This window comes from Parambassis ranga, chromosome 12 (genome assembly GCF_900634625.1).
Source record: "Parambassis ranga chromosome 12, fParRan2.1, whole genome shotgun sequence".
Taxonomy (NCBI): Eukaryota; Metazoa; Chordata; class Actinopteri; family Ambassidae; genus Parambassis; species Parambassis ranga.
This window is the reverse complement of record NC_041032.1, coordinates 13,241,109-13,265,305: the sequence shown is the minus strand read 5'-3', so window position 1 is coordinate 13,265,305 and position 24,197 is coordinate 13,241,109. Positions and strand designations below refer to the sequence as shown.

At 42.8% G+C, this 24,197-nt stretch overlaps 2 protein-coding genes across 3 annotated transcripts; one reads left to right on the top strand and one right to left on the bottom strand.

Moving 5' to 3' along the window:
• Positions 1–586: 586 nt before the first annotated feature.
• On the bottom strand, positions 587–10,581 carry ntrk2b (neurotrophic tyrosine kinase, receptor, type 2b). The gene is made up of 18 exons (XM_028417981.1): positions 10,379–10,581; positions 8,875–8,949; positions 8,729–8,800; positions 8,558–8,626; positions 8,319–8,470; positions 6,207–6,343; positions 5,655–5,787; positions 4,905–5,213; positions 4,808–4,822; positions 4,671–4,676; positions 4,444–4,478; positions 4,210–4,309; positions 3,831–4,019; positions 3,479–3,609; positions 3,220–3,392; positions 2,377–2,617; positions 1,217–1,375; positions 587–772 (listed from the first exon to the last, which is right to left on the bottom strand). The coding sequence occupies exons 1-18, from the start codon at positions 10,579–10,581 to the stop codon at positions 587–589; spliced, it is 2,385 nt and encodes a 794-aa protein (XP_028273782.1).
• A 3,929-nt stretch (positions 10,582–14,510) lies between these two features.
• On the top strand, positions 14,511–24,124 carry hnrpkl (heterogeneous nuclear ribonucleoprotein K, like). Of its 2 annotated transcripts, XM_028418191.1 has the most exons (16): positions 14,511–14,651; positions 15,549–15,649; positions 16,330–16,427; positions 16,515–16,571; positions 17,331–17,374; positions 18,615–18,687; positions 19,003–19,116; positions 19,205–19,333; positions 19,424–19,731; positions 19,841–19,894; positions 20,036–20,075; positions 21,302–21,317; positions 21,552–21,584; positions 21,700–21,767; positions 21,867–22,036; positions 22,617–24,124. In XM_028418191.1, the coding sequence occupies exons 2-16, from the start codon at positions 15,595–15,597 to the stop codon at positions 22,645–22,647; spliced, it is 1,290 nt and encodes a 429-aa protein (XP_028273992.1). In that variant the 5' UTR covers positions 14,511–14,651; positions 15,549–15,594; the 3' UTR covers positions 22,648–24,124. The 2 variants fall into 2 exon arrangements, with proteins under 2 accessions (XP_028273992.1, XP_028273993.1); XM_028418192.1 differs by lacking the exons at positions 14,511–14,651; positions 15,549–15,649; positions 17,331–17,374 and having other exon boundaries at positions 16,351–16,427.
• Positions 24,125–24,197: the final 73 nt, after the last annotated feature.

Genomic DNA, 24,197 nt, shown 5'->3' with positions numbered 1-24,197 from the left:
ATGAGTAAAATATAAACAGATATTTACAGAAAATACGACAAATTATCATGGCAGTGTTTAAAACATGATGTATGCCCTTGTCTTTAACATTGATTTTACACAGGGGAGTAATCATTTCTATAGATGACTCATAAACCATCGTGTAGAAATTCTACAAATATTAAAATATTCTGTGACGTAAACAAAAAAAAGCTTTAAATCAACGAGTAATTTGTGTCTTAAAGCTCTATCTAAAATACAGAGAGACACAATTTTTCCCTTTGTTCACTCCCAGCGCATGTAGTAATGAAGTAATTTGGATAAAGTAATCCTGCGTGTGTTTTGGTTTCTGAAACATGCCTCATAACGCAAAAAGATACACACAAAAAAAAGCAAAATCACTCTGAATTTAAGGCTTTTCTCGCTGAGATGAGGACACAGATGGGAGCATTTACAATTACATTTACAGCCAGGTTTCCTGTACACAGACGCCTTCACTTACTCCTCTCTCTCTCTCTCTCTACACACACATAAACAAACCACATACAAAGCACACATGCACGCATGACACACACACACACACACACACACACACACCCATGGTGCATCAGCCCAGGATGTCCAGATACACAGGTGAGGCCTTAGCCAGACTCTGGAGCATGCTGTGGATCTCCTTGATGTTCAGCCGCATGTAGGGCTCCCTCTGCCAGCAGCCCAGCATCAGGTCGTACACCTCTTTAGGACAGGTGCGGGGCCGCTGCAGCACCCGGCCCTGGGTGATGCACTCAATCACCTACAGAGGAATAAATGCTGTCACACCAGTCACTATGACTAAAGAGGGTGAAGTTTAGTGCAATTTGTTCCTCAAAAACGTTCACAGGATATGCTGAGATTTACAAATCTAAAATGGTCACGTGGTTAAATGCATGTAAAATCTCCTAGAATCATTTACATAGCAGTTAAAAAAGGAAGAGAAGCTTGTTGTAGATGGATTTAAAGGTCTAAACCTGATGAACTTCATATTTTGTTGTGCATTGCTGAAGGTTTTTATGATGTTCTGATGACAGAAGCTCTCAAATCATGAGCTATACACGTTCAACAGCACCCCCAAATTCAGTGTTTTTAGCCTTTAAGGTACGTAGTTCAGGGAAACACTTGTGAAAAGTGTGTTTAACATGCAGGTCAGTGTGAGTGACACGCATGTGAGAGAGAGAAAGGGGCCTGGTGTGACTCTGACCTCGTTGTTGGAGAGCTGGTACCAGGGCTGTTTGCCATAGGTGAAGATCTCCCACAGCACCACGCCGAGGCTCCACACGTCACTCTCTGTGGTGAACCGTCTGTACATGATACTCTCTGGGGGCATCCAGCGGATCGGCAGCATCGTGTGGCCGCCCACCTGCAGAGAGAGAGAGAGAGAGAGAGAGAGAGAGAGAGAGGAAAGCCACCACGTGAAACCAACACCTCAAGGCCTGCTGAAGGTGAGACTGACTTTACTGTACCTTCTATCTGAAACCATTATAACTGAACAATGAATAATCTTTAGGTGTTTCTGTCTATTTAGTCTATGGAGGAAGACAGGAGCGTGTGTAGCTTTCCACCTGGGTGTTTGTAGCACATCCAGTAATAGAGAGTTGTTCACCAGTTTTACACAAATGTTAAATTCTTGCACGTTTCACTGCTAAACTCGTTACCCTAAATGTGAATTTAGTGCATCTTTAATATTTGATCTGATTTACTGTAACATGATTCCCTTTGATTTGGATGGATGGATTTGATAAAAACGTCTGATACCAGGAGATGCTGACAGTCCCTGTTTAAGGTGATCTTATCAGTCAGGCAGGCAGATGTTTGTATGTCAGAGACTGAACAGCAGAGGGCGCTGTGGGACTCAAGCTGGGATCTGACACACAAGGGATGATTCTCCCCTCCTCTAAGTCAAAGTAAATGTTATTCCTTTATTTTCATTGACCACAATCAGAACATTGGATCCTTATATAATCTACTCGTGCCCATCTGTGGGTCATTACATATAACACAGCTCGGCTCTGTGCTTTAATGATATGCGTGTGAGAGAAAGGAAGGGGCGCCTTAGCCCAGAGAAAAACTGTCCATGCATTTTTATTTATTTATTTATTTATTTATTTATTTATTTCCACTGTTGGCCCTCATCACCATGGGAACAGTAATTTTATGCAGATTATAAAATTTGCATTTAAATGGTATTAGAATAGATAAAATGGTTAAAATTGTCATTTTTGCAGCTACGCAGCTATTTCAACTTAAACCTGGAGTAAAATTCCAATTCCATATTTGTGGCTGTGTGTGTAAGAGGGTGAATTTTCATATTTCTGTGTGTGTGTGTGTGTGTGTGTGTGTAGGCAAATCTAAAATACTCACTCTGTAGTAGTCTGTGCTGTAAACATCTCTGGACATGCCAAAGTCTCCTATCTTGACCAGCAGGTTTTCTCCTACCAGGCAGTTCCGTGTTGCCAAGTCTCTGTGGACAAAGTGCTGGGAGGCCAGGTAGACCATGCCAGCAGCAATCTGTTGGGCAATGTGCAGCATCTGGGATTGAGTGAGTTCCACCAGGATACTGTGCTGACCGTCTGCCATGAGCACCGCATCAGGACCATGAGACCTGCAAACAGAACCCAGGAGAGAGATCAGAAAGTGAGGTATGAAGTCTGTAAACGTGATATTTGTCATTGTTATGGGATAGAAATGAGGAAACATCATGTGCAAAAAATTTCGATTAAACATTATTCCAGACAGAATTCTAAACAATTGTTCCAGCCTCTCACTGAATATTTTTGGGTTTTTAGCTCTGAGAAAACAACTAAAACGATGATTTGATGGATTAAAGCATTAATCATGTAATTTATAGATTTTTGGTAATGTGCCCAGAGGGTGAGGCCTTTTGATGATGAACAAAATCTGATACCAAAATGCTGTGAATCCATTCTGTATATGTGTGTATAGCTTAAAGCCTGATAAGATGGAATGATGGTTTATGTGCTACACTGTTTCTTGGCTGAAAGGTGAAACCTGGATTGTCTGCTGGTTGCCTGGCAACTTCATGATGACAACAAGCCTCCACTGGATTGTAGTCCAGCACATAACCTCTCATGAAAGCAACAACTTTAACACTTTTACACCTCAGTTTAATTAGATTAGATAGTCTTTATGCTAACTTAAGCGGATGGCAGTGTACAGTCTTATCTGCAGTCAAAGTGATCTCACCTGAGAAACTTGTTCAGGTCTCCATGTTTCATGTACTCAAACACCATGATGAGCGGGTCGCTTTCGACGCACACCCCGTAGAATGTAACGATGTGTTCATGTTGCAGGTTGGTGAGGAGCTCCGCCTCTCTGTAGAAGTCTGCTCGACCACTCTCACTGGCCTCTTTCAGGGTCTGATGATGCACATGGTGGGAATGTACATCTTATTAATTGAATTCACTAACGGAACAACATAAATATTGATTATTTGAGTCTGTACCTTGACGGCCACATGCAGTTTCTCCTGGTCTGGTGTCAGGTTGTAGCACTCAGCGAGGAAGACCTTCCCGAAGGCTCCTTCTCCCAACTCCCTCTTCAGCACAATATTGTGTCTCTTGATGTGCTGCACAACTGTAATGCAGAATAGGTCAAATATCTCTCAAGGTCAGGTCTGTATTCACTATACATTTAGGTGTGTGTGTGTGTGTGTGTGTGTGTTGTCATAGATCGGGAGACACAGTGCAGCCGGAAGCTGACAGTAAATATGGCGCCGGGCATGCAGTGATCCCTGCATGGATTTATCAGAAAAGGCCCGGGTTACCCAGCGTTTGTCGAGCGAGGCGGTAACTCACACGTGTCAGATTTCAGCATGCTGCCGGAGTTACGGAAGTACTGTGGGTTCTCAATGACGGGAATCTTTGTCATCCCGATGATCACTGCGTCTGGACCCATCTCCGAGGACGACGGGGTGTTGTTGCCATTGGAGACGTGATGAAGAGGGCTGGCAGAGTCATCGTCGTTACTGATGACTGAGGAGGAGCCTGGGGAGCCACAGAGAAGGAGGATGTGGAGAGAAATGAGAGAAGAAGGAGGGTGCTGGTCATACAGGAGTGGACAGGAAGAAAGAAGACTCCAGATTGCATATATAATGTCAGACAATCAAAGGCAACATGAAACTCTGTCCAGACTAAAAGCTTTTAATGTACTTTATGCAGCAGATCATTAGTTTACCTTTAATGCCAAACTTGGAGTTCCTTCCATATTTCAGAATGATCACCATCAGCACACAGCCAGTCAAAGCTACTCCAGCTATTCCCACAACCACGTAGACCTGCAAAAAGGAGCAAATTACACACCGGGAGATTATTTACAAGATAATTAAGAAGTGAATTTGGAAATATATATTGTAAACATGGGTCAAAAGCTAGCATAGAAAAGCTCTGAAAAAGAATTTACATCACTCACTGCAACACTGTCATCCTGTGGAGTCGGCGGCATGTCTACAAAAGACAGAGAATGAAGACTGAGATCAGCTACGATGTAGGCTACAACCTAGGCCAAAGCATAGGCTACGACATAGGCCACTAGGTAAGCTACTGCATCAGCTAGAATCACCTTGGCAACTACAGGGCACAATGTGGACTATGACAATGCAAAAATAGGACTCTGGAAGTATGAATGGAAACACCTACCAGTGTCTGAGCAGAAGATGCAACCACAGGCCAAAGAAGGAAGGACAGAGCAACATTATAGGGTTAACTGTACAATTATTATCAAGGTAATACATGAGTAACCACGGTTCATGTGATGAAGCTGAATCATTACTTACAGTAGTCTGGATCATCTGTCAAGAAGAAAAGAAAAACAATGTGATGTTAGCAGCCGAGCCGACATGAACTAAATACACAGCTGTGCTGTGTTGTCACCTATGTGGCTGATGTTCGGTGGGTCGATGAACTGTGCAGAGACCGTCTTCTCGTCCTGGCCGTACTTATTCTTCGCCACCAGCTTGTACTCGCCGTTGTGAATGTGCGTGGGGTTGACCAGCTGCAGACAGCCGTGGTCTTCGTTCTCAGTGGAGACGTGGATCATGGTGCGGATGTAGTCCTGCTCCTGGAGGTGCTTGTTCTCATGGTACCACTGTAGCTCAGGCTTGGGGTTTCCTGTCACGGTGAAGGGGATGCACCAGTGGTGGTCCCGCTCTGGAGCCAGCAGCTGCTGGATGGTGGGGGCAACTGACACGGAGGCAACAGTAGAGGAAGAGTAATCACAGGATGGTAGGAAATAAACACCAGGAAGAAGGCCGGTAGGAAAAGCAACATTTACAGAGGGCATGGAGGGTGGAGATGTGGAAAAGAGGACACAACATTCGAACACTGACAGCAGGAGAACATGGAAGAGGAGGATGAGGAGAAGGGTGGCGCTGAACAGGCAGAGGTGTATGGTGAGGCATGAGGAGCTTTACAGGAGGAAGAGTCATGGACAGTAAACACAGAGAGTCAATAAGGTTTGCCGAGAGACACTAATGATAACAACTGAGGCGCCTTCTGCTTCCACTGGAAAAACAAGGTCTAGAAGAAGGCATTTAAAATCTCATCACAGAGGAAATTACACAAATTAAACTTAGCAATGCAAATATAATTTCTGGAGATGTATGATATGGTTGAAGTCCTTACAGAGAATATTGAGCTGCAGGGTGGCCTCGGCCTGTCCGACCATGTTTTCAGCGCTGCATACGATCACCCTGCCGTTATCGTCCGGAGACAGGTCGTACAAGTTGAGGCTGTTTTCCGTTTCCAACAGTTCAATCTGCACACACAACATGTTTGCATTATATTTTCAGCACACATTGTTAATAAAAATAAATAAACATAAACAAATAAACAATGAGCTCGAAGTAGCATGAAAGTGCACTCGGCTATATTTTAAATGTAATTAATATATTGAAACAAATGGGCACTGTAGTATTAAGCCAATAATAATAGAGTATTCATAGTTTGGACTGTTTTCACCTGCAGATTAAATAATACAAAGGTTAAAAGGTAACTTTATGTAAAGTTAAATCAGCTAGTTGCGGCTCACCTTGATATTTTTTATATATATTAGAGCTTTTTTGGCAACTGAAGCATCTCATCATCTGTTCACTGACTCACTCAAATAAATAATATCTTACAAAAAACCCAAAAAAAAACAATCAGGCCTGTGCCATGTTCTGATAGGAAGCTCACGTCGTAGTGGGTGGTGAGCATGTCGAGGTTCCACTGGATCTCAGGAGTTGGAGTGCCTGAGGCGCTGCACACAGCTTTGACATTACTGCCCTGCATCTTGGTCACAGTTTTAGGGCTGACCTCTACGGTGGGAACCACTGCAAGAAACATGCAAACAGAAAAAAGGCTTCACACATATTGATTGATTTGTGAATGATCACTCCTCTCCCCTAAAAGACATCCAGCTGGTTACTATGGAGGACCAGGGGTCGGGGTGTCATCGAAAAAGTAATAAAAACATTTAGAAAATAACTACTTAATTGTGGATTACTAAATCTGATTTCAAATTGATTCATTATTCCATAAAGAAATAGTCTAAATTGAAAAGTGTTTTATTAATTTGATATTATTGTAATAAGGATTAAAAAGAGAAATTCCATAATTAATAATTAATTCTTATCAACTAATATAATTTTTACAATTTCAAAATGGGAAATAAATAATGGAATTCATACATTCAATCAGGAAATCATTTTTAATCTGGCATTTAAAAAAAAAAAAATCCGCAACACTTTGGTCCCTTTTTTACCAGCTCAACAACGAGCTTTCTGATTGGTCCGCGACACAGTACGTCATAAGATGGCCGTCACCGTGAACTGTTTACGCGCTCAGATCGCCTTCGGAGTTAAATGCTAAATTGTAAAAAATGTCCAGCTGTCGTCTTTTTTGTATTTTGCGATATCTTGCGGATGAATTTGAGCGACGGGCCGTCAACCTCCGCAGCCAGCCGGGAAAGACGGTTCACGGTAAAACTCTCTCTAAGCACAGCTAATAGTAGCATGTTCCACCTAGCATGCTAAAGTTTTCTAACGCTCTCACACTAACAGAGATTGAAGTGTTGGAGAATAAACGCATTTTCAGCAAAGTGCTTTGGAGTAATTCTGTCGTTTGTTCAGTGTGTCTTTGTTTAAGTTTAGTGCTTCTTCTCCCTGAATAACTTCCTGTTTATATCTAAGGTTTACAAGAATAATTTTAATGGGTTTGTAAACTTAAAGTTTCTGATACATTTTGAGTTTCTATGCTTGTTAAAGAGTTTGATGTTGACACAAATGACTGTTTTATCCCTTTATTGCATTATTGTCACTGGTGCTCGTGGCATTTAACAGTGTGGCCACAGTCAGGAACAGGGCAGCTCCAGCTCAGGAATGTGAACACTGCCTGTCACAGGCTCTACCTGCAGGTGTAAAGGAAATCAGTGTTACATGTAAAGTTACACATGAAATATCAACACGTTATATGCTTTATGTTGCTCAACCGCATCAGGGTCCACACGTCTCGGTGATGCCAGCACAAGTTGCTCTATAACAGTTTTAGGAAGTGTAACATATATTGTCACTACTACAATACATTTGTATATTTTACTTCTATAACAAATGGAGCTTTCTAAAAAAAAAAAAAAAAAACTTTCTCACCTCAGTCCCAACCGAGCCGTCGCTCGATGGCACACCAAAACGAGTCGCCATCCGTTTTCGTGGGATTCTGCAGCAATCTGCTGTTGTAGCTGGTCTCTGTCACTGTGTGTCAAAGCGAGGCGGAATCTCACCAGTACCACCACTGGACGAATCAAAAGCTCGGAGTCCTCTAAATTCAGTTATCATTGTAGGTCGATTCCTCCTGAACTCCAAACTGCTGTAAACCGTTTAACGCGACGGCCATGTTATGACGTAGGTGTGTCTCTGACCAATCAGAAAGCTCATTATTGAGCTCATAAGAGAGCTACATTGCATTATTTGTCCTGGTTTTCACCATGCAGGGACCAAAGTGTCACAAAGAGGCTAAATGGAAAAGCTGAGTGATTTAGCAAATGCAATTTTAAATTTCTTTTAAATGCCTGATCCAAAAATTTCCTAATTGAATTTTTTACATTGTTTATTGCTCATTTTAAAAAATTGATTTTAAAATTACATTATTTATTTATTTTTTTAATCCTTGTTGTAATGTTACATTAACAAAACACTTTTCAATTGAGACTTATTAATCCGTTTTCTAACTTCACAATTAAATAGTTATTTTTAAAATGTTTTATTACGTCTTCGGTGACACCCCTCGTCCTCCATAGTTTTTTTACATTACCACAGTCTGGTGGGGTGAGCGTGGCTAAGTCCCTCGACGCTCCTCGGTCGTCTGTGCATTGCAGGTCTGGACCATCCATGTCTTCCTGGAGCCTCAGTTTGATCCACAAGTTCTCACAAATACAATCCAGAGGGTTCCCAGACAGGAGGAGCCTAGAAATGTACAAAAACACACAGCAGCACATGAGAGGCTGCACAAAAATAGACAGATAGCGCTGACGGTGTTATTGTGTCACTTACGGAAATGAGATGTTAAAGTTTTGGAATGTTCTCCATGACAGTGTGGACAAGTTATTGTCTCTGAGATTTCTAAAAAAAAAAAAAAAACAGAACACAAAAAGGCAGCAATTATATAAAGATCCACACGAAAAGAGACTCATCTATGAGCTTAGAGAGTAGATGGCTTCTTACACATATTGAAGTCTTGTATTGTTAAAAAATGCGTCCGATGATATGGACGTCAGTCTCGTGTTCGTCACTGTTCTGTTAAAAGTTAAAATGCAGACTTAATCATTTCAATTCTGTGTGGAAAAACAAACATCACTGAGGATACTTACAGGTTTCTGAGGTTTATGTAGTGCCTCAGACTGCTGTCACTGATGTCAAACAGTCTGTTTTGATTAGCAATGTATCTGTGGAGAAGGAAAACGAGAAAAAAACTTATTAGGATGCAGCTTCCTAACAGAATTATGCAGTTTGAAAACAGAAGTTAACACATGGAAGCGGACACTGAAACAACATGTGCACTTCTTGACTACTTTTACAAACCCTCAGTGGTCAAAATTTGGTCTTAACATTGTATATTAAGGAGTAGCTTTATACAGTCTTGCACAAAAATAATAAGGTTCTAATGAAGATCACAAAAAATACCTGATAAAGCCACAAAATATCTCGATTTCTTTATTTATATTTTGCCAAAATTACACCTGGCAAGTGACAGATTTATCTGTTTTTAAAATAAACATGGGCAGCAAGTAACAACAGATTTTAGGGGTTTTATTATAATATGACTTTCATGATTATTGTCTTGGCTTCTCAGCTTTTCAAATGATAAATAACCTGGATTTAAACCTGCTTCAAGTGTTGGTGTTTCATGGGGAGACACTTGTTTACATGTGGAGCTGCATCATCATCTCTAAAAGGGTCACTGCTGCTCTGTTTAATTACAAAACATACCACAAGAATGTCTTAAAGAAGCTGAATCCATCAGTCAGATCCTCACACTTTTACAAGTGAATTCAACAGCTGTTTGTTATTTGATAGTCAGACCCTCAAGCTATGATGTGACGCCTATATATCACCAATCTGTCTTGCCTCAGGAAACTCACCCAGTCACCCCTACATCCTCCACTGGGTGCCATGCAGTTGTATACTCGGTTGTAGCAGCCACACGCCGACACAGGCCTACACACTGACGCAGATAAAGGCTCCATAACTGTGGGCAGCCTGTACTACTGGTGCGATCTCATGTGTAATCTGCCAACAATGTGGTCATTTGTGTGACAATATTGAGGCTATATTTATTTCACACCACCGCCCATAATACAAATAAAGAGCAGAATCTAGAGCTGTGGCTGAGAGGCTGCGTCGGGCCTGAGCGTTATTATTATTATTATGATTATTTTTGATTCCATCACTACCTCTGGAGCTGTTTTGTAAAGGAAAACACCGACTAATCCAAATAAGCCTGACGCGCACCCTCGCCATCATTACGCGCACGCGCAACCACTATCTCTGCCACACATACACGCGCGCGCACACACACACACACACGAGGCTACATGATCTGACAAACCCACTGCTTATAAGTGTAATATTTTGTGTCTGACATGTTTGTTCCACAGCGAGCTCCACAATGAAAGCAGGCCTCCTATTATTATCAATGCTTATATTATTATTATTATTGATCTTATTTTTTTTTAGTAATGTTCATAGCACCCTAACCATTTGATGTTATTGCGACCTGCACACGATCTAAAGGAGCTCTTTACGCATTGCATCCCGATAAGTTAATCAGCTGTCCGCACGCACGGTCGTTTTTTTTTTTTTTCATAGACTTACATCTCCGTGATGTTTTCCATGTCATCTAACGTGAGGACAGGGAAATCCTTGATCCCTGGTACAGAATCAATACAAACAATCCTTGAGATGCTGCAAGTGCAGGATGCGGGGCAAGCGTCGCTAAATCTCCTCAGCCCCATCACCATCAAAACCAAAAACAATCCAAAACGAGCCATGCCATATTCCCCCGCGCTGGAGTCCATCGCAGCTCCAATGATATCCCTCCCCCCCCAAACCGAATCTGTTCAAATTGAATTATTGTGAAGATTTCCTCCCTCGCCGCCTCTTTTTTTTCTCTCTTTAATCTGGCCAAGTTAATCCTTTCGACTCCGCAGGAGAGAAAAAAAAACACACCACGCTGTCGGTGAGGAATGCGCAGAGCCCACGGTTTGTAATATCAAGATGCCATGGACTGGCCTTCTCGTCTCCGCAGAGCTGCTATCACACTACTGCATATCGATGCCGTGAAGCAAGGTGTCAAGTGGTCCGTCCTGGTGCTGCTGCTGCTGCTGCTGCTGCTGTCTCACTCCCCTCTATACCCCTCTAACGCCACAGACTGAAACAAATATGAGGTGTTCCAGATGTTTACAGATCAATACATAAGCAGTGCCCCGCCACCCCCAACAAGCGATCTCTCATATGCGTGGTGATGGGGAGAGACTGCACACAGTGGAGTAAGGATGCGTGGTGATGCTGCGTGTGTGTAGGGAGGAAGGCTACCTGCATCTGTCTATCGATTATCACCGAGGACGAGCGCCCCCCCCCCCCCCCTGCTATCAGTGGGACTGGGTTTACCGGGGGGGGGGGGGGGGGGTGTTTGCCTAGTTCCCTGGAGATTTTTTAATACTTGACAATTAATTTATCGGAATTATTAGTATTTTAACAGTGCGTCAAAGTGCAGGTACAGTGGGCTCCGGGTCAGACGCCCTGTGTGTGTGTGTGTGTGTGTGTGTGATTGGCGCAGCAACAATATGGATGTAAACTCTTGTGTTGTGGTTACTCTGAAGCCATGCATTGGATAAAAGCTGCCCCCCCTCCCTCCCTCCACCCCCCCCCCCCCCCCCCCCCAAACTCTGTTGTACGGTTGGCCATTAGGCCTAGTGTGACGTACCGTTGACGCACAAGACGGGGTGCATCTATGAAAAATAATTACCTATACTATTTCTGCAAGCTTCAAATGGATCTCAGTCCAATCACTGATCAGTGCACGATACAGGGAGACAAATGTTTTTTTATTTTCATCCCTAGTAAGGATCTCTGACTTTGGGCACAATTTTTTTTGTTTTTTTTTTATTAATACTTTTACTTTTGGCACATAATATTGCATAAAAATAACCCCCCATAGACAGACTTAGTTGCATGTTTTGATTCAGGTTTTTCTGACATGTCAGGTTTATGTATTTGTTAAGCTTATTCAGAAGCCAAATCTGCATAAGAATCTGTCACAATTCAAATATTAATTGCAACATATAATCCCCAAGCTGTGTTCCAGCATGGCTGTGCAGCATTAAGCATCCATATGTGTCCAAATAAAAACCTGTTTATTCCTAAATTTCACCCCTGATAAGGAGACACACACACACAAACACACACACTCAGCCTGGACACATGATCTATGACACAGCCCCTGGATGGTTAATGTCGCTATGGTGACTTGCTTTTTACAAATAGCGCAGACAATGTCAAGTGTCGCTACGGTTGCAGATGAAAATATGTACGCAGGCTTTTTTTTATATGAGAAACATCAAGAACTGAATTATATCTGTCTCCATGGTAACCTCAGAGTATAGGAGAGGAGGGGAGAGAGAGAGAGAGAGAGAGAGAGAGAGAGAGAGCTCTTTATTTTGCAATAGATCCCTTGCCTATATCTGAAGGACCATGAGGAAAAAAGGGATGTTTAATAGATGTGGATGTAATTCAGGAGAGAGTGAGGTGGGGGGGGTGTCTTTGGATTAATAAGACATCATACAGTTTATTTATACTGCAGTTAAATGACTGAAAACCCAGCTGCACTGCATGTTAGGTGGAAAGGGTGTTGTCGTATTTTATTTTGAAAATACTTTAATAACTTTTAAACTGACTTTGTCTTCTTCAGTGAATGGATTTGAGGTCGTCCTGGTTTGGAACTTGCATGAGTTTGAACCTACACCAGGGAAAAGAGCTTTAGACTGGGGCAGCTTCTCTCTGTAACATACAAACCTGTTTCCATCCAGTGGTGGAGCAACCTAAAAAAAAAAAATCCACTTTCACACAGTTGAGTGCATTTCGGACCAGTTAGATCAGTCTATCATGTAATATAAAAAGTATATTAATGTGTGCACACTTGCACTGTTGTGATCTTCTTTACGGTTTTCTCAACAGTTTGTTTACATTTGTTTCATATAAATGTTCATGCAGGTTTGCGAATGGTTGTTCAACAGAAATATGTAAGAAAATTAAAAGTTACTACAAGCAGTGGCGTAGGAAGCATTAAAAATGTGGGGTGGGGGGGGCACCTTCTGTGGGTGGTGAAAAAAAGTATAGTAGTATATTATGAAATATAATAATATGAAGTAATTGTGATTTCCTGTGGATTTTAACAGGTTGTTGAACCCTTATTTTACCTACAGAAGTAATCATTTAATGACTATTTCAGAGACAGATTCAACAAAAACTCATTTATTTTATAAACTAATTCCAAGTGAAACAACAGTTTTGTCAACCACACTGGTGCTACTACACTAACAGATTATACAAAGCATCCATATCTGAGGCCTTCTCTCATTTACAGAGACAAAAAAAACTGGCAAATCATGTCCACCTGATTGAGTTTTCCCCGTCATCACTCACTTCAGCAATAGAACTTCCTCCACTGGCCCTACATGATGGCCCTGCCTCTGACTCAGTCTCAGAATCAACCTTAAATATAGACGGAGATGGATTGTGCTTTACTTTTTAATTAACATCTAATATAAGTGAGCTTTAAAGTATATATATCATCAATGAAATAACATCAGCATATGTTGATTTAACACAGTGGTCTTCTCATCATCTGAGTTTCAAAAAGTTATTGGACCATGAACCAAACTCTGCTTAATGCAGATAATACCGAAACACTAAAAATACTAACTTACAAAAAAATGCATGTCTTTATTTTTATTTACTTATAAAACTACTTAATTCACAACAAACCTTGTGGATGTGTTTATAATGATGCACTGCCTCATCTGCTACATCAGTGTTTCCCTGTTCATATAATGCACCACTGTGTCCTGACGGTCCATCACATGTATTTTATTCTTGCTGATAAGAACAGGAGCAGATGGCCATGTGTGCTCTCTAGGCGAGGCTGAAGCTAGCAGGCTAACAGGAGCTAACCTGGCCTCATAACAATATGGGTTAATGCCGAAAAGTTAGGAATGTGTTTGTTAGGAATCTCCTCATGTCCATTGTGTGTGGGGAGGGAGCAAAAAAGACAAACAACATGTCGTCAGACAAATAATACAAGTCTACTGTAACTGAAAGTAAACAGTAGCTTCCTCCCAACTTTTCTAAGTTGATTTAACATCAACCTAACGTCTCCTGGGGCCATGTGACAAAACAGTAAGGCTTTGGCATGAGCTGGACTTCCTCCTCCAGCTTCGAGCCAGTGGCTTTCTTCTCTTTGAAGAAAGCCACTGGCTTTGTTAGGTCCGTTACTATAGTAACGGCATTGTAGCGCTGTGGTAACCAGGAGTGGAGCGGATTTCAGCGGTGAGGTTATTCTCTTAAGAATCAAGTGTAACAACGAGCAATCGAGACAGCGGTAGGTGCAGTCATTTTAAAATATGATATAATGGCAGCTACGTTAAGTATTGGCATCAATATTCAAATTCAAAGGCAGTTAAATAATTAACCTAACAGTGAAAATTCAGGACAGAAAAACCCATGTGCTGCTGCGCTGTGATTGTCACAGGTGGACGGCTGGGTTTCTGCCGGAGGGGGGCGGGGATGTATTCAGCCTGACACGAAGCGCTACCTTTCAGCCTTCACCCAGGACCAGAAATCCCCGAAATATGTAGGGGGTGTTTGATTAGCTGAACTGCGTTGCCATGACGGCGTCGCGGCTTGTTTACTATGAATCTTTCCTGGTTTAGCACCGCCCTCCCGTGCTGGCTCGACAAACGTGTGCAGCACACCACCGGGAGAGAGAGAGAGAGAGAGTGGACAAATCGAGCTCATCCTCGGCGTCTCTTCACCGCGTTTCAGGGCGAGGCGACCGTGGAGGACCGCAGTGAACGTGGTTTTACTGCAGGTCTGTTTTCCTAATTGTTTTTATTTAGCTAGCTCCACTTTGCGCCGTCGCGTCAGTTAGCATGTTTATTGCTAGCAGCGGCTGATGAAAACACTCATGACCGTTGACATTAGGGGGATGGCCGGGTTTCTCCGCTGTTTATTCCTCGGTAGTGTGAGTGTTGTATGGTCGCAACGTGGACGGTGTAGCTGCTAGACACGCCTCGCAAAAAACACACAGAACCCCACGGGCTAGCTTAGCAGAGCTGTTAGCATGGGAGGAAAGTAATGTAAACAACGATGAAAGCTAGCTAACTTGTGTCCGTACTCAGTTGACAAACACGTTTCCCTTCAGTAAACTGCGCAGTTTTCTTTAATGTCCAGTAGCTGTTTAGACTTAAGAGAATAAAAATAAAAACCAATAAAACATGACTCGATATTTACACTGATCATCTCTCTATAAATGGCTTCCGGGTGATTATGTGTTTTTATGCAGGAGCTCATCCTAACGTGAGCTGGCTGCTCTTCTACAGCCAGTGGTAGTTAAAATGGGAGCTGTTAATTCCTCAGCTATGTAGGCGTTGACCAGCATCTCTCCCCCTCGAGTTCAGCAAAGGCCTCAAATCAGGAGGGATGCTTGCTGGCAGCTTGTGCGGTGTTCAGCTAGAAGCTAACAGTCGACTGCCCACATGTAGGTGGGCTGCATGTGTGCATGCAGAAGTCTACTATTATTATCCTGCTGCATGCAGCTGATCAGTCAATTATCTAACTAAATTGCTAAACATAAACTAGCTGCACTTTCTAATTTAAGATTTGTTTCTGTTTTCCCTCATTCTTTGGTGCCAGTAATAAACTTTGGGATAGTAATACTCTACATTCTATAAGCTGTTATTAACAGACTATTACTCCTTCTTTGCAGATCCAGGGAGAGGGACCCGTTTACTTTCTACTGCAGGTGCAAAACAATGGAGGTGAAAGGTGAAATTGAAGACATCACTTTTGGGAGCTCTGACACTAATGGTAAGCTTGCACAGGTCCCCATTTTAAAGTCATTTACAGGCTTAATGTAAATTGTATGAATGAATGTATGCATGAAGTAGGAAATAAACTGAGTCTGCCTTGTGTTACTAACAGCCTCAAATACAGAGTGTCGATACACTGGCTAATTAGTTCGCTCAAGAGAGAGAGAGAGAGAAAACTGAACATTTCTGGCTGGCCCTGCATAGCATGTGGACATGTCAGATGGTTGAGGGATTCTCCTGTCCAAGATACTGCTGTTCTGCGGGGCCCAGAGCAGATCTGCCTGTGTTTTAATCCAGGAAGGGTACATGGTGGTGCTGGACGTTTTCCAGGATACAGTTGGCTGCTGAATGAAACTCATTCTTAGGGTGGAACATGCTGTAGACTGGGCCCCCGATGTGTATTTATATTTTTGGGACTTCCGTTAAGCCTTCAGTGGCTCGAGCCAGTTTTACTGAAGAGTACAGTGGTACAGTCATACATTTCTGCAGCTATAAGTTGTATTTTATGTATGGATTTCTTTCATAAAAGCTACATAATCCTGGTGAAAAGATGTTTTTTTGGTTATACAAACTTTGGACAGTGACGCTGTCCAAAGTTGACAGTACTTGGGACTTTCTTTTCACAGAACACCCCTCCTGTAAAAGCGATCTGACCTGACTTGTCTTCCCTCACTGTAGGTAAACGGCCAGCTGAGGACATGGATGAGGAGCAGGCCTTCAAACGTTCACGCAACACCGATGAGATGGTGGAGCTGCGAGTGCTGCTTCAGAGCAAAGTACAAAGACCACACGTTTGGGCCAAACTGCTGTATTTTTGTTTTTACTTTCCTCTTATTGATAAGCTTTGTTTTTTTTCCACACAGAATGCCGGCGCTGTTATTGGAAAGGGCGGCAAGAACATAAAAGCTCTGCGCACAGATGTGAGTAAAAAGATACAAATCTGCAAGTTTGTCTGCACACGGGGAGAACGTTTAGGTTCCTAATGCCCCCTCCGTTACATGCTACCGTGCCATATTTACATGCTACTCAACAGAAACAGTCCCAGCAGATTTGACATTAAGAATTTGACATGCACTGTTACTACAGTAAACATCTGGCTCATGTGGGGCTTGACCAGGAAATCCCTGTCGGGACAGTTGTGTGTGATTTTGTTGCCCCCTCACTGTGTTGAAGCTATGTTTGAACTTTGAAGTGAACAGGTGCCTGAGATCCTGACTGGAAAGTCCTTTTTTTTCCTGTTGTGCTCCAGACTGCTTATAAATCTTTGTCTAGGTCACACTTCCTGTTCTTCACTCACCACAGTTTCACTTTTGGGACAAAAAAAGTGTTAGCATGTATTCAATTAAAAATGTATTCCTTCTCCCCTTCTTCCCTTCTCCTTTTACTTTTTATTTGTTTGTATTTTTGGCCACCTTCCTCCGTTGCCCATGTACTGGATCGACATGCCCCTCCTCCTGCATTGCCCACCTTGACGTTGGCCCAACCTCCGCCCGCCCCTCAACGCCCGCCCACCTGACACTCCCGGTTGGCCCCCGCCCATAATCTGTGCCCTCTCTTAATCGGGCACCTAACTTGACATCTTGTGATTGAATGCCCCCGCCCAATGCCAACCTCCTCCTCCTCCACCACCACAACCACCACCACAACCACCACCACCACCTCCACCTCGGCCCATGCAGTACAATGCCAGTGTATCAGTCCCAGACAGCAGTGGCCCAGAGCGGTATGTCCCACCAGTTATTGCCTCACTGCCTGATTAGAAACAGTGAAACACATGTCTTTTGATAACCTGCCTTCTGTTTTATTTTTATATATACATGACAGTATAACCCCCCACCCCAACCCCACCCCCTCCCCCCAAACACCCACCTCTCCTCCACTTGTAAAAGACGTGTATTGTTCCTTTTGATTTTTCTGTCCATTTCCAGCATCTCCATTCAGTTGGACTTTCTGTCATTACAGTCCATGCAGAGAGTCGCTGACAACCCACTGCCAAGTAGTTGGTGTTTGTTTTTTGTAATAGATAGCAGCACAGCGGTTCTTTTTCCTCGCTGTGTTTAATTTCTACCATGAAACTTGTGGAAAGCAGACATCTTTTTCTGTCCTCTGTGGCCCACCTGCCCCCTTTACCTCCCCCCTCTCCCTCCTTCCCCCCCCCCCCCCCCCCCCCCCCCCACTGTTTTCAGCATCACTGTATGATCTCAGAAAGAGAGAGAGTGCGCGCACACACCCTGGCTCCGCCTCCCCCCTCTTACCCCTCGCTCTGTCACTCATCAATGTCGTCTCTTCTTTATTTCATTGTGCTGCATCCCCTGTTGAACGTCTCTCAGGCCACATCTCAGAGCTGCCTGCCAAACCTCTCATAAACCTCCCACCCTGCTCCTGTTCTGTGCCACAGTTGGTACCCCCCCCCCTTCACCTCCACTCCCCTGCTCTGTTACTGTTTTCTACTGCACCCCCACCCCCACCCCCCTCACCCCCTTCCAACCCCTGGTCACAGTCAGAAGGTGTCCTGGTGGCACAAATGTCATGGCAGCTTATTGTTTTAGTTTCTTTTTCCCCAACTTTCTGGTGGTGGGATGGTTATAAAAGATCTCTCTCTCTCTCTTTTCTTTCTCTCTTATTACCCAACCCCCCTCCCCCCCCCCTTCAAACTCTATGTGGCCACTCTTACGTTAATTTGAGCCGTTCTGAAGCTGCCCATCCTCCCAAGCCTTCTCTTACTTTGGAAATAATATTAAATTCAGTGCATGTCAGCTGCTCATTTAATCAGTGTATTGTTGAGGGAAAAAAATATAATTTAGTAATTCCTCCTCCCTTTTTTTTTTTAGTTTGAGACCTTTCGTGAGTCTGTTTGTTACTGTTTGCCGGGCTGCTTCTCGTTATCAGGTTTTGCTTTCTGTTCTGCTTTTTTCTCCTTGTTAATGCCATGCTTCCTTTCTGGCTGAAATGGTTCCTGACAGGATCCTGAGTGTGAACGCCAGCATCGACACCATTGGAGAGATTCTGCTGAAAATCATACCGACTCTGGAGGAGGTAAGCTGCCATGTTAATTGCATGTGTATAAGCTGAGAGCAGGTCAAGGTGATTGGTGGTGGCTGTAAATGCAGTATCATGGGCACAAGCATACACTAAACAAACTAAATCTGCAGACTTTGAACTTTCCAATGGTCCTTGAATGCCCCGCATGCTTAATATTGGTCACTAGAAAGCCAATTTAGACCAGTAGTCACATGACAAAAATATACCTGATACTGATTTTTCTCCTGGTTCATGTGAGAATTTTTACATGTTAAGCAGAATTTTGCAGAAAACGACATGACCCACTGACTGATCTTGTGTTTTTTATAGTACCAGCATTACAGTGGGATAGATTTTGACTGTGAACTTCGCCTGCTGATCCATCAAAGTTTGGCAGGAGGCATCATTGGGGTGAAAGGTGCCAAGATAAAGGAGCTAAGAGAGGTAGGAGAGAGTGAAGACTGGCAGGAGTAATATTAATATATGTCTTTAAAGAGACTCAATATGATGGTTGCATGTTTCTGTGCACCAGAACACCCAGACCACCATCAAGTTGTTCCAGGAGTGCTGCCCACACTCCACTGACAGAGTTGTGTTGGTGGGAGGAAAGCCAAAGCGTGTCATTGAATGTATAAAAGTCATCCTGGAGCTGGTGTCTGAGGTGAGTTCACAGCCCAGAGAGGTGTCGACATACTTTCTAATGATGGGCAGTTTAGTTTGGAGCCTGAGATTCTGTCTGCTTTGTTCACAGGCACCAATCAAAGGTCGCGCCCAACCTTATGACCCCAACTTTTACGATGAGACGTACGACTATGGTGGGTTCACCATGCTGTTTGAGGAGAGGGGCAGACGACCCATTGGCGGCTTCCCCATTCGTGTTCGCGGGGGTTTCGAGCGCTTGCCTCCCGTTCGTGGAAGCAGACCGATGCCTCCCTCCAGGCGGGACTACGATGACATGAGCCCCCGCCGAGGTCCACCACCACCGCTGAGCAGAGGAGGACGAGGGGGAAGCCGAGCACGTAACCTGCCTCTTCCTCCTCCACCGCCGCCAAGAGGAGGGTGAGGGAGTGTTTTGGCTTGTGAATATGTACTGACCTCAGCAGTGTGTTTTGTTGTTCCTCGGACCAAATCACAAATATGTTACTACATTCATCTCTATTGTTTGCAGGGGAGACAGGTTTTCACACGGCAGCTATCATGGCAGCATGGACGACAGACCAAGGTGAGTGTGATGATCTTTTTTCTTGAGAACAAAGTCACTGAAGTAGTGCAGCTCATGTTTAGAGTCTGATCACAGGTCAGTAGCTTGTTACCAGTCAAAGTGTCCTCCAGGCATTAATGCAGACCTTTTGTTTGTGTGTAGTGACAGAAGAGGCAGAGGAGGAGACCGTTACGACGGCATGGTGAGTGTGGTTGTCTGCCCGTTGCTGCCGCTTCCTCGTAGCCGCTTTGTGCATGATGTTTTAGACGAGATTCCTTTTTCTCAGTGTAGTACAGGCGCAGCGGCTCGGACACTGCCGCCGTGCTGCTTTTTTTTTTTTTTTTTCCCCTCCTCGCTGTGTGTATGCACACCAATGTAGGCCTGTTGTTGCCAGGCAACAACTGTCTCCTTGGTTACCACTGAGCAGCCAGAGTACGTAGTCTAGAGATCCTAGCAGGGCTAGCAAATGAACTTGAGCAGAAACCAAAGCAATTCCTGAGCCGGCTCCCTGCAGGTTACAGCTGCGAGCAAATTATTTCAATTAGAGAAAAGAAGAATGCATTTGAGCAATTACAATACAGCAATTGAAGTATAGATTTATTACACCGTCCTTGAAAACAGCACAGAGATCAAGACTTTTTTTCTACATAAATACAGATGAAGTTGATATTTTATTATTTTTACACTCACATAAAGGGTTTTTTAGGTGTATTTGTGCTTATAGTAAAAATAAAAAAGTACCAAGATGCTCATAAAATAAGAATTTTAAGATTATTTTGGGATATCGACCCCCTACCTAGCTTTCATAAGACATGTCTGTAGCAACAGCCAGAGGACCGCATTTTTTTACTCTGCGTTTAAATGTCCTAAATATGGGCAATTAAGTTTCTTGATAAAATTAGGACTGTGATGAACTGTGTCAATAAAAAAAAGTAATATACCAGATTGTTTCCAGATTAGTTTTGATGTTTTGACCCACTTCAAAGTCTCATGTCTAAGCTGCCACCTGTTAAAGTGAGACGGTGACGTTCACCTGACAAAACAGCTGAAACAGCACTTTGCTTAGAACTATGATAGTACCAACACTCAGCACACTGTTGACACATAATTACATCATTTCATGTTTTTGTCTTGTCATTGCCGCAGTCAGCTCTGTTTGAATTAATAATTCCAAAAGACGTACTTGTTGGCACAGCTCATTAAAACTGCTTCAGTCCAGCAGCAGGCCTCAAACCAGTGAGGCGGTTTTTATATAACACACAGAGATATTTGAAGCATGGATGAGACATGTGCAGGGCTCCTCCGTGCTGTGTGACCCTGGTTTAGTTTATGGTTTAGTCCTGATTCTGAGACTTCATGTCTGTAATGTGACATTAACACCGTGTTATCTTTCCTCTTATCTCTCCTTGAATGGATGCTGAAATGCAGAGTGGTGGCGGTTACGGTGAGTGTTAATGTTTCTGTATATTTTGCATAGATTCGTGTTTTTTTCTTTGTTTAAAATGGTACTGTGTTTAGCCTTTCACATGTAAATGAAAAATATCCTTCCATCATGATTGGTCAGATTTGTATTGATTGATTGATTGATTGATAAATCTGCAGCTCTAATCTTGCGCTTCCTGGTCTTTGGGTGTGTTTTCATTTTTCACTTTCTCGTTTCCTCTTTCAATGTGTTCAGACAACAACTCTTCCTGGGAGCACTTTCAGTCCGGTGAGTCGGGATGGATCGTTACTGTCCCAGCATCTTGTTTCCTAACCTGAAGGGATTGTTGTAATTTTACTCAGACACACTTCCCTCAAATGTTCCTCTCTCTCTCCCCTCACAGGTGGCAGAGGGTCATACAGTGACATCGGAGGCCCGGTCATCACAACGCAAGTCACCATCCCAAAAGATGTATGTCTGTTACACAGACAGAAACAGAAATTAGCCCGTGGATCCATTTTTAAATGTACTGATGCGGTTGCTGCTTTTTTTTCTTTCTTTTGTTTGCAGCTGGCCGGCTCCATCATCGGTAAGGGCGGTCAGAGGATCAAGCAGATCCGCCATGAGTCTGGGGCATCCATCAAGATTGATGAACCACTAGAGGGCTCTGAGGACCGCATCATCACCATCACAGGGACACAGGACCAGATCCAGAACGCCCAGTACCTGCTGCAGAACAGGCATGAACAACACTGGCTTAGCACCGCAGCATAAAGCCCTAAACCTCTATGGAAAGAGCACAGTCCTTGTTACAAGTACTCTGACATCAATCTTTGAAAAAAAAAAAAAATTATTGTTAATTAGTTTGTGTATGTACAACATTTTAAGAGTAGGAGCACCACATGTTATATCTGCAGGTCACACAAAACCCAGTTTGTTTTAATATAATGTTTAAATGAGGCATATAAAGTGGTTATGATGAAATGTTCCGCTTAAATCTGGTTTCAGGAAGTTTAGCTGGAGATTTTAAGCTAAACATTAATCAATCAGTGGAGACAATCACTAGCTTAATTAATAATAACTGTACAGTCTTTCATCCTGTGGAGTTTCTCACCTCACTCCCCTCACTCTCTGCAGTGATGCTGCTTCTGGCAGACAGAATATATTTTCAGCCTTGACCTTGGCATACTTTTTATTATAATTTACAATTGTGCGCCACATGAAAAATGCTTTCAGCATCCAGCCTTTACAACTCCTGACCCGTGTCATGTTCCTGCTCACATAAATAATCTTAATGTTTTTATCCGTCTCTTATTTCAGCGTCAGGCAGTACTCCGGTCGATTCTTCTAGAGAGAAGAAGGTGAAGGAGAAAAGTGAAGCCATGCTGACATACTGTCTGCTTCAGAGCCTACATTCCTCTGCTTTGGGTAGATGTGCCCCTCTTATTTCACCATCACACACACACACACACCTGTCTGTAGTTTTTATTTAGAACAATCTTACATTGTCAAACGGCAAACAAGGCATCGACGACACGTTTCCGTGATGGTGTAATTAGTTTTTTTCTCTGAGATTCTTGTTCTGTCACAGGAGTAAACAACCACTCTGTGTGATAACTTTCAGTGTTGTGAGCTGTTCCTTTATTTCAGTACAGCATGCAGAATGTAATCATTATATTGCAGTTTGTTTTTCTGAAAAAGGACACTCTCCAGATGAAAATGCATGGTCTCTTAATTGGTAAAGTTTTACACATCCTGCAGCACCTTTTCCACTGTTTGACACAAGTGCTTTTTTTGTAATATGGACCGGTTTGTTTTACAAAGACACAGTTAAAGTCGCACTTCATGTTCAGCAGGTGTCATTGAGACAGAAAGGCAAAGCCATGTCCCTTCTGGTGGACAACTCCGGGACCTTATTTTGTCAGATTAAAAGATGGTGGATCATCTGGTGCCATTGACACAACATACGTTTTTCTGGAAAAGCAAAAGACTCTGCCTTGTTATATGTTTTTGTTTGTAAGTTAGCCAACAGTTAAATCTTAACATATATCAGTTTCTTCTTTATGTGAAACTATAAAGAAGTCCTGTCTACAAACATCTTTGTGATACAAGTCGTGCACTGGTACAATAGATCTGAAGCCAGTTAGCTTACTTTAGCGTAAAAAGGTAAAGAACCAACCAAACTGTGCCTCTGTTAGCTCCTCGAAAGCTCTTAGATAAACATGCAGTCAGCATTAAGGCTGACTTCTTAAAAGAAATGATTACAGTCCTCCTCAAAATCGTCTTTTTTTTTTAATGGTGCCGTTTCAGCTCTAACTTGTTGCTAGCTAGTTTTCTTCAGCTAGCTCTCCCCTAGAAAGTGAATAAAATCCACAAATATCTTGGTGTAAATGTACCAGTGTGGTATAGAAAAAAAGTTTTTTTTGTCTTTCAGTGAGACAGGAAACTGTACATATATATGTATAGACTGTATATTTAAATTTGATTGGCCCAGGCTCACGTGATACTTCCCAGAGGCCAAAAACACAGGTTTGGTCTTCTTTGGTTGTCTTTTCCATCATTATTGGATTTTACTTTCTGCCACTCACAGGGATGGACTCGCTGTAATGCAACATGAAAGATCTGATCTGTTCATTGATTCTTTCATATGCTGTAAGAATCTGGTCATTGAAAAGTCTTTAATAGTGTTGCAGCTCTGTGACGAGTGTGCCGCTCTGTGACAAGTGTGCAGCTCTGTGAGGAGTGTGCAGCTCTGCGAGTCCATGAGTGATGATTCCTGTCTGTAGTGCCTGAAGGTGTTTAGTAAATAAAGTCTGTGTCACAGTTCATAGAGTGTGTGCTTCTTCTTCAACAGTGGCTCTTAAAAAAAAAAAACAGAATTTTTGCTTCAACTGAAAATTC

Coding starts and splice junctions, on each gene's coding strand:
- ntrk2b (XM_028417981.1), bottom strand. CDS start 10,581: ATGGACTCCAGCGCGGGGGAATATGGCATGGCTCGTTTTGGATTGTTT. Junction 8,950..10,378: donor ATGGAAAACATCACGGAGAT/GTAAGTCTATGA, acceptor CCTTCTCCACAG/ATACATTGCTAATCAAAACA. Junction 5,788..6,206: donor TGCTCACCACCCACTACGAC/GTGAGCTTCCTA, acceptor TTGTGTGTGCAG/ATTGAACTGTTGGAAACGGA.
- hnrpkl (XM_028418191.1), top strand. CDS start 15,595: ATGGAGGTGAAAGGTGAAATTGAAGACATCACTTTTGGGAGCTCTGAC. Junction 19,732..19,840: donor CCACCGCCGCCAAGAGGAGG/GTGAGGGAGTGT, acceptor TATTGTTTGCAG/GGGAGACAGGTTTTCACACG. Junction 19,895..20,035: donor AGCATGGACGACAGACCAAG/GTGAGTGTGATG, acceptor GTTTGTGTGTAG/TGACAGAAGAGGCAGAGGAG.